General features: G+C 40.9%; 1 protein-coding gene across 3 annotated transcripts; it reads right to left on the reverse strand.

Moving 5' to 3' along the window:
• Nucleotides 1-685: 685 nt before the first annotated feature.
• Nucleotides 686-8,049, reverse strand: LOC147246546 (14-3-3 protein beta/alpha-1-like). 3 transcript variants are annotated; one of them, XM_086183655.1, is made up of 6 exons: nt 7,894-8,049; nt 7,061-7,468; nt 3,244-3,367; nt 2,169-2,332; nt 1,985-2,080; nt 686-1,727 (listed from the first exon to the last, which is right to left on the reverse strand). In XM_086183655.1, the coding sequence occupies exons 2-6, from the start codon at nt 7,352-7,354 to the stop codon at nt 1,653-1,655; spliced, it is 753 nt and encodes a 250-aa protein (XP_086039781.1). In that variant the 5' UTR covers nt 7,355-7,468; nt 7,894-8,049; the 3' UTR covers nt 686-1,652. The 3 variants fall into 3 exon arrangements, with proteins under 3 accessions (XP_086039781.1, XP_086039782.1, XP_086039783.1); XM_086183656.1 differs by having other exon boundaries at nt 7,898-7,988; XM_086183657.1 differs by lacking the exon at nt 7,894-8,049 and adding an exon at nt 7,573-7,789.
• Between the last annotated feature and the right edge of the window lie 1,864 nt (nt 8,050-9,913).

Consider the following 9,913-nt stretch of genomic DNA (forward strand, 5'->3'; position numbering starts at 1 on the left):
TCCCTGAGAATAATGTCTGTTGTCCATTCTGATATTTTTGATCTTTGTTTAAGGCACAAAACATATAAACAGTTTCCCTTTTTTATATTATTTATTTTGGATTCCTTATTTTTGCATAATCCACATAACATACAGGCAGACATAGGTGAAAGGTCACGTCCTCACCTGAGGTAACAGGAGGGTTTCAAAGTGTCTATGTAATCAAAGAGGAAGCATGCATTTTCCACACTGAGTACAGTACAAATATGTAAGGTAACATCTACTGAAAATGTGTATATTCTCAAAAAGGATCAATATAGGTTGCTCACTTACAAGAGGTGAGTCCAGTTGCCTATATTGATCATTTTTGAGAATTTACTGAAAATACATGCAGCACCCCCCCCCCCAGTAATGCAGCCAATGCTTCATTTATGATGCTAGAACATTGCTGCTCAAATGATGCGCTCATGCAGTTCCATTTTAAGGAAACAATGAAAAAAAAAGCATTCCCTAATATAGCACGAAAGTAGAATTTGATGGTCCAAAAATAACAAAAAATGTCCCAAAAAAATTAGTTGAATTCCCTTACAATACTTATCAGTAAAAAAAAAAAAAACTTTTTTTTTTTTTTACTCCTTCTAAAAACAAAGAATAGAAGAAACCTACTTCCACCCACATTAAGAAGCAGACACAGAACAAAGGGAGCTTGGTTTATAAAATGTTTTATTCATGATAACATAGCTGATACATAGGGATTCAAACGGTTCCACAAGGCTTTTGGGGACTACAATTGAATAGCAAAACAATAGTGGTCCAAATCTCTAATGACAATCACTGGACAAACTAACAGATCACCCTCTTTCAGGATGTGTACAAACCTGCATTGAAAACTATTTAACTTGACACATGGGACTTGTGTGTGTTACAGCATTTGTTCCCATTCCAGTGTAATATCTCAAGAGACATGCAATGACAGAATCGTCTTCTTCCCATTAAAAAGCCCCTGAACAGACATGCTTGAGTAGTGAGAGAGAGAGAGAGAGACAGAGAGAGAGAGAGCGAGAGAAAGAGAGAGTGGCTTCATAACCAGGGCACAAAGTGAGGATTTATCCAATGGGCACTACTTGGCTGTATTATTAACCATTTGTTGCCAGCATGTACGGTTCACTGACTTTCCCTGCAGTGTGAACATATCTGACGTTGGCTTTCAGTTACTGTAACCGTACCACTTGACTGTTTTGAGACAGACGTACTGAAAAACTAAGAGGGGAACTAGTTTCTTATTTGGAAAACCTCCTCTGTTGGTGAGCTTCCAGTTTGTTTGGACTTGTGGTTTTCTGCCTTTAAATTGAGCTAGGAGTTTAATACCAAGTTAAGCTATCAATACTTCTCTACAGCTGAAATTGCACGAATGGAAAGGCCAGGACAAACACAAACCGAAGGAATGAGGGTTGCTCTTTTCATCAGAGGATGTCCTAATCTGAATTGTGAAAAGACCTTTTTTTTCTTCTCTCTCCATGTTTTCATATTACACAACTCTTTTCAGCAATGGGTTTCATTGGTAGAATGTTTGAGTGGAGCAATAAGGAATGAAGGATGTGTAAAAAGTTTTTTTTTTTTTTTTTTTCTTGTAGTTTTTGGAGATGGCCCCCAACAACAAGGGCTTGTAATTTCTAGTTGACAGCATCGCTAGCCACTTTCTCTTCTCCAGTGTCGGCGTCATCAGCACTGGTGTCTGATGTCCATAACTGAGGAGAGAGAGACAAATGCTTTAATATCAATAAATAAATAAAAAATAGAATAGTCGCAGACACATTAGGACACTATTGGTGTTTTTCAACTGTGAGCTTCTCCAATATATGGTCATTATCAGAGTTTAAACTGATGCTTAATTTGCAGCCCTGTATACACACACACACACACACACTTGTTTTTCTTCATATTTGAGACATACTGAAAACTTTGGACAGAAGAAGAGAAAAGCTTTGCAGCAGTGAACACTCACTGTCAGATTGTCTCTGAGGAGCTGCATGATAAGGGTGCTGTCTTTGTAAGACTCCTCATTTAGCTGGTCAAGCTCTGCGATGGCATCATCGAATGCCTGCAAAAGCAAACAGGAGAATGTTGATACTTCGAACAACTGATGACACCATGTGAAGGGCCGAACATTTTTTAAAAAGCCCACAAACCGCTTTAGCCAGTTCACAGGCTTTTGCAGGGGAGTTGAGGATCTCATAGTAGAAGACAGAGAAGTTAAGCGCCAAGCCCAAGCGGATGGGATGTGTGGAGTCCATCTCAGTCTTGCTGATGTCAAATGCATCCTGGTACGATGTCTGCGAGTTTTCAATGGTCTCTGGGGAAAGAGTAAGGCATCACATATTATTGTCGAAGCATGCACATATGATGGATATCGCAAGGTTAACACTGAAGTCAACCTCTGGCAATACTGTTTAAAGACACACACAAGTCATAGCTTTGTATTAACCATGAATGTGAGGGTCACACCAATCATCTATTCTAGCTCGCAACAGGAAGATGAGGGATTTTCAAGAGAAAAAAAGGTTAAAAATTATTTCTGCCTTTCCAGGTTGGTCCAAACCAAAATTACAGTGTGAAACGTTCTCTGGACCATTGTCACACCAAACAATCAAGCCATGGTCTTCCTAAAAAGGCGGGACTTGAGTCTATTTCCAGATAAACAACGGTTCCGTTCGCTTAAGGTGTAATGAGAGTAAACATAAGCAGCGAACTAAAACACAGTACATTGTGGAATGAGATGCTGGTAGGCAGAAAGAGGACGGAAGAAGGGTGTGTGTGAGTGTGTGTGTAGGACCTGACTGACTCAGAGGAAAGACGTTGCAATGTGATACCAGGGTCTTATATGCTGCCATTGCTTTATCATTCACCAAATTTGTCAACATTTTTGTATCAGCACCAAGTTCCTGAGTGGATCTTTACTTTCAGCACACTTTCATCTACTCCTGTTACAACCTTGTATGAGGCAGGGCATTGTGGTGGTCACACGACTGTGACACAGCCCATGACATCATTTCCAGCCTTTTGCAAAATAAAATCTGACACATTCCTAATTGGGGTGTGAAGTGGCCCAGATTCAAAGCTTGTACATGCAGATTTAAAAAAAACTTAAAAAAAAAAAGAAAGAAGCATAGCAAGACTCACCACTGGACCAACCATAAAGGAGAAAGAATGGGAACTGACGACTTATGATTTACTTTTAAAACTTAAATGTAACAGTAAACTTACTTGCTCTGTCTTCTCCAACAGCGACTTCAGCAAGGTATCTATAGTAGTCGCCCTTCATCTTTAGGTAAAAGACTTTGCTCTCAGGATTTGTAGAGTTTCCAATTAAATAATTATCCAGCAGTTTCTGTTGAGACAAGAAAAAAACGAGTTATACCATTTCAATGAAATGATTAAACATTTAGAATAACCTTCTGATCATTTAGAGAGAACTCAAGCACACTGACCAAATAAGCACAAACAAACACATGTTACATGATGGTGCATGACCACACCTGGACGGCTTTCAACCTATACAAGTACAACTAGCATGCATTCCCCAGCTATCATTACTCCCTTTGCTCTGACTTGCTGCACAGCTCAGTGGTTTATGGTACGATTCAGCACAGTCAGAGGCCAGGTGCACAGAATCACAAAGCCTCATGTACAAAATCTCAATTTCAGCTAATACAGTCACAAATTGTCATGGAGCCAGGTTTCTGGTGCGTCCAACTGTCTTCCTTCCACCATTATTTTACACACACACACACACACACACACACACACACACACACCATACTGACACTGTATTGATAATTTTAAATGAGTCTTCCTGGCATTGTTTCATAAATGAAATGTACTCAAGCCTTTGATTACTGTAGTCTCGGACTAACAGCAGCACTGCTTGGATGGACCACACTTCCAATTATACTGAGATCACATCGCAAGCTACAAACAAACGAGGTCTATCCTTGCAGTTGTGGCATTAAAACTTTTAAGTAATAAGTATTTCCCAATTTGGTGAAAGTCATATTGTGATACAATATTTGCAAATGCAATATAATAGTCGACTTGCATAGTTATTATAAAAATGCAAAAATGTTCTGATAATTATGAAATGTGCATTTTTAAGCTCAAACATACAAACTTGTTCAGTCCTCTCCAAAATGATTACTTTTTGTGGGTATATCATTATACAGGCCAACATTGTGATTTTATAATACACAGAGCACTCGTCCAAATAGAGACAGGCTGCTTCAAATTCAAGCTCTGCCTCTAGTCTTTATCATGAAGGAGTACTTCAGCGGTAAGCTGTAGTAAACTTACTAAAGCGAATTGGTACCAGTAAAATCACAGCTGATGGTCAAGTTAACCGATTCAGGGATCAGATTAACCACCCCCTCAAATTTAATAAGAATAAGTCCTCCTTAAATGTTGGCAGAGAGAAGGCGGCCTTGTCTGAGCCAAACCTATTCCAGCAGCCACTCCCAGTCATTTACGGACACAAAGATTGGCTCCGCCAAAACATGCACATGTCTCAAGTGCTAAGCATTCCTCTTTCACTGCGTGCTCTGCACAATGGACAGAGAGAGTCGCTTTGCTTTCAGTGCATTCACACAAAGCTCTGATTTCAGTCACCAGCACTCACAAGAAAGTGCAAACAATGTTGTGGGATAAATATCTGACCAGTTGTGTGCGAGTAACTTCACATGTCTAAATGGATTAGATACCCCCCCCCCGCATTCCTTAATTAAGGAAATATGACAATACACAATAAAGACTGAACATGAAAAACATGTGGCAGTCAATGAAAACTGAATTGAGTTTAACTCTGAAGACTCCAAGGATATGAGACAATCTATACAGGAAAGTCAGTTGGGAGAACCAGAAACATATTTTTATACAATCTAATTTGCTCTTGAGTTTTATGTGTCAATAGACAGTATATAGTCCGTCTAAATCCAGCTAAAGACATTCCCCCCCATGTGTGAACGGAAACTTTTGTAAGCATCTGCCATCAGCAGAGATACAAATATGTCTGATTCCCCCCCCGTCTGTTGACCAGGAAATCAGACAGAGGGGTACACAAGCAGCTTTAGCTCCCAGCAGGGTTCGAATAGCGACTAGTGCGTGACATCCTCTCTGGGTGTGTGCCTACTGTCTGCAACAATCCATGTGCACATACTTATGAGAGTCAAGTTCATGTCAAGGGAAGTGATTTGTACGGAAAGCTACAACAAGCAACAAACAAGCAAATGCTAATACATTAGTTTAGACACACACCAGGTACGAACTTTGGACGTTCACTCATGTGCACGTTTGTGGAACCGGATGCTAGATTGTGCAGCCCTACTTGACTACTGCCGTCTGTACGTTCCAGGCTTCATGGGTGCATAACCAATTTATCAGGCTTCTGAAGACAAGCTACAACAAGAGACCTGACACACCCTCTGTTCAACATTCACTGAAAAAGATACTGAAGGCTGAGTCATGACCATGCAAGTGCATACTCTCAGGACCGTGCATGGGAAGCTGCTTGAAAGTGAACAGCCTCTGCAGCTTTTCAGTGGAGACAGCAGCTCAGGGAAATTATCACAATCTTACAGCTAAGCATCCACCCAGATCTCTTCTAATCCACTATAAAGGCAGGCTAGAAATAATGTAAAGCACCAATCCCTGCTGCTGTGCTAGATTAAACAAGAGGTGAAAGCGCACCCCCCCCCCCCCAGGCTATGCTTGAAATGGTGAGTGCAATGTCTGCATCTAGTTCAAACATCAGGTACAGCATTATTTGTTTCAGTATGTGGTTAACGCCAAAGTGTCATTTTTGTTGATCAGTGAAAACTGAGCTTTACAGAGTAGGAATTGTTTATTCATACATGTAAATACTTGCACTTGACTGCCCAAATTGGGCTTCTCACTGCCAGCTGGGACTACGTGAATGCACAGCACTTGTCTTTCCTGTGTGTGAGTCCCCATGTGTCTCTCTATCCATTCAGACACACCTTGATGGTGTCGCAGTCATTATGACTATTATGTCAGTTCACACCCTCCAAGCGTTTCAAGTCCATTGTTCAAAATACAGATTCCCATGAGGTGGGAACTGTGGGAGGACTGCATAATACTTCCTTGTCCTCTCCGGCAGTAGAGGCCATATGAATACAACAGAGGAGCTAACCGGAAACAGGAGAGTGTCACTTGATACACTAAAATAATCTCTTGTCACTAGAATTGCTGAGTGTACAGATGTGTGATGAAAACTAACAGCTGTGCTCACCTTTAAGTGCATGTTGCCTGAACAGATTCGCAATACAGACAGTATATATCCGCTCTAAGTTCATTAAGTACACTTAAATGAAAAAAAAAAAAAAGCAGTATAACCACCAGTATAACAGTACTTCAATAAATCCTTCAATCATGTAGATTATAATGGTTGTTTTTGTTTTAGGAACACCCATAGAGATGCTACATTTGTTTCAATGATCAAAATCAGTCTAATTTCAAGCAAAAATATCAAACATTTGTTTGTTTCAAGCCTCTTAAATATTTGAATTTGTTGTTTGTTTTGTCATCTATCACAGAAAAGGAAGAGTCTAGACTGTTGGATGGACTGGACAATGTGATCACCTCACTTTGGGCACTGGGCAACGTGATGACCATTTTTGATTTCTTAATACACTAAATAATTCGTCGATGACAAAGATAGTTGCCGCCCAATACACCTCTCAGTAAAGCCTTGTACTGCTCAACAGCACAACAAACTGTCGCCTAGGAAATGATGAATAAATCAATGACTTCCTCAAAAAGATTAAATAATTGCTGTAGAGGGAGGGTTCATTTTAGGGCCTGTAATGCATTCGTTTCATCTCAATGTATTGCATAAAAACAGGCAAAAAAATGTTGCCTCATCGTGAACAATTAAGAGTGGGTATTACTCCGTTACATTAAAAATAACGTAGTGAATCAATACTGATTTGAAAGGATTTTACAAGAGGGTAGCCTAGATCCTAACAAGCAATCAAGAATCAGATTTAGAAAGAAAACGAAAACACCACCATACCAAAACGTTGTTGCAGATTTCCTGCAGCTCCTTCTCCACGTTCTCCCGATACTCCTTGACCAGCTGCTGCTTCTTCTCGGTCCCATCGGTCTTCTGCCCGATGCTGGACAGCACCCTCCATGAGGACCGCCTCGCCCCAACCACGTTTTTGTAGGCGACGGACAGCAGGTTCCTTTCCTCATTTGACAGCTCTTCTCCCTTCTCTGTGACCTCCTTCATGCTGGCTGCCATGTCGTCGTAGCGCTCAGCCTGCTCCGCCAGCTTGGCCTTCTGGATAAGATCCGGTCTATCCATAGTTTATTATATTTTGGGGGGTTGGTGGGTCAGTAATCCGGGTGAATGTGACAGTCAGGGAAGAATGGGTGTAGCAAGGGAACGGTGAGGTTATTCCCGCTACGATGTGACAAGCTGCGAATATGAGATCATAAGATTAGGCGGAGAACATCAAGGGCACGATCTAAATAACGGCGGAAATAAAATAGGAAATTGAAAATTCGCTTCCTCAACCTTACCCTAACAATGGTATAATAGATTCTCATCCATTGCAGTATGGCTGACTAACTGTTTCTAGGCTGTGAGCATCGGGAGTGGCGATCCGCTGGCAGCCTTGTTTCTCACGACAATCCGCCACAAAGCTGTCTGGTGTAGCCTGTTAGCACGTTAGCAAAGCTACTTGGCGTAAGCTACACGGGCCACTCCTTTCCCATGCAAAATGTGACCTTACCGTAACTGTTGGATAAATTAAACGAGCCAAATTCGTCAGATTAGCAGTTTACATCGGTGGAACAAGTAAATGGAAAAGAAAAAAAATTGGAGTAGTTATTGGTTCTCACCTACTGAGGTTCGAAATTGCTCCACAAATTGGTCCGATTAGAGAGATTGGGCAGAGAGGCAAGGAAAGGCAGTGGCAGCGAAAATCCAACTGAGCTTGCTAAAAATGGGCGGGGCAAGCTTGAATCAACCCTCCAATTGCAGACTGAACTCCCGTTTGATTGACAAGAAAATTTAGCGATGGAGGCCAATAGTTGTTTAGCGCGGGGGAGCAGGCGGACCGTCGGGGATAGTTTGACAGACTGGAACGATGCAGCGGTTGGGGCCACGGGGTTTCCTCCAATTAGAGCAAGGGGGAAGACGTCATTGCATTGCCATGGTGATACTTGTCCAATCGCTCCTCACTTTCTCGCAATGTAGGCACTGTCGGCGGGTGTGGCACTCTCACTCAGACATGTAGGACCTTTAACGAGTTTTTTTTATTAATTAAGTTAAAATATTAATAGCCTAACCGTGTCTCACCTGTACAGTGGATGAAATCAAACAATTTCATCAGGAGGAAGTGATTTAAAACAGCAGTCAGATCCCCAGTAGCAGCCCTCCAAGAACAACAGGAAGTCTGACAAATGTCTTATGAAAAACTTACTGCTTACTGTCCATTCACCTATTGTTTTACCAATTGTCTGAATGATGTAGAGTGTTACAATGGCATATTATCTGCTATAATCACAGCTGTAGCACTGTAGTCAGCTAATTTAACGTACTGTGAAAACAGCAGGGCTGACACCTCTCTCAAACTGATCCTCTCGCAAACAAATCCTCTTGAAGGGAGGATTGATTGCATGGCTCTTGCATTACACTGCATTAGTTTTATATAGGTGCAGTTCATATGTTGGTAATTGACTGCATGGACTCGGTTTACCCATACCTTAAAAAATGTAAACATTTCCTCACTCTTGGAAATTAAGATTTTCAAATTCCCTGACTTTTCCATGTTTTCCAGTACCATATGACAACTGTATATAAACCTATTGGTCAACACAAGTATGTTAACAGGAGACTTACATTTTCCAGCAATCATACCAGAATCAAATGTATTCATAAGCTTTGCAGTCAGTTCATCAAATGAGAAAAGTCCTGCAGATTATTATCATTTCAATCAAATTAAAATCCTGTTAACAATGAATAGCATAACCTTGCAAAATATTTCACTGGTCTGGCAATTTCCTTCATTTCTCTTAAACGGCAGCTGAATCAGATAAACATCTCAGTGGGCTGAGAAAAAAAAATCCCTGTTGTCCTGATGTTTTTTCCCCAACACATCTTTTTAAAATGTCCTTTCTATTCCCATCATCGGCTGACTAATTCTTGGCAGGGGACAGTTGCCAGGCAACCAGTAGACACTCCAGGAAGTGACTGCCAGCCAAGAAATAGCCCTCTGGTTGGTGGGTCACCTCTGACTCAAGCTTCTTGCATTCCAATAGCCGTCATAACAAGTCAGTCCCGTGACTCAATCTGCTGGGTCAAGGGATATCACATGATTAAGCAGGCTTGTTACCCACAGTGTCTATAAGCAGTGTGAAGAAAGAACATGCATAACAGCAGGTTTAGCCACATGTGCTTTTTTTTCCCTTTTATTTAATCTTTCATGAGATATCTTTTAAAATAAGGAACATAGTAACTGTAAGGTAGTCTTTGAAATTGGATGTATGCGTTGCCAAAATGTAATTTCTATTTTCGTACATACTTCACAATATATCTCTGTGTGCTGCTTGGAAAATATTGAGGGCTGGTCCTGCCGAGAGTTTGTTTGGAACCTTTTTTACAGGTTTCACCTTGATACCTGCTTGTTCTCCACCTTGAATCAGTCACAAAGGAGTGTAGACAAGCTGCAGGTTGTGAAAAGGCGTTGGCTTCCTAACATAAACCTCAGAAAGACTGTTTCCACTGTAACATGTCTTGCCGGTAACATCTCCCCTTCAGTTCTTAAAAGGAGACGATCATGGACATAAATAATCCCACTATTTTCTGATTTTTTTTTGCAAAATGTTGCATAAACATTTACCTTTTCAGTTTACAATT

This window comes from Aulostomus chinensis, chromosome 17 (assembly GCF_037954235.1).
Source record: "Aulostomus chinensis isolate RoL2024-O1b breed Wild chromosome 17, RoL_Achi_v1.0, whole genome shotgun sequence".
Taxonomy (NCBI): domain Eukaryota; kingdom Metazoa; phylum Chordata; class Actinopteri; order Syngnathiformes; family Aulostomidae; genus Aulostomus; species Aulostomus chinensis.

Excerpts from the sequence above, each read along its gene's own strand:
- LOC147246546 (XM_086183655.1), bottom strand. The coding sequence starts at position 7,354 with ATGGATAGACCGGATCTTATCCAGAAGGCCAAGCTGGCGGAGCAGGCT. Across the intron at positions 2,333-3,243 it reads TGTTGGAGAAGACAGAGCAA|AGACCATTGAAAACTCGCAG; the intron begins GTAAGTTTACTG and ends CTCTTTCCCCAG. Across the intron at positions 2,081-2,168 it reads CCTGTGAACTGGCTAAAGCG|GCATTCGATGATGCCATCGC; the intron begins GTTTGTGGGCTT and ends TTGCTTTTGCAG.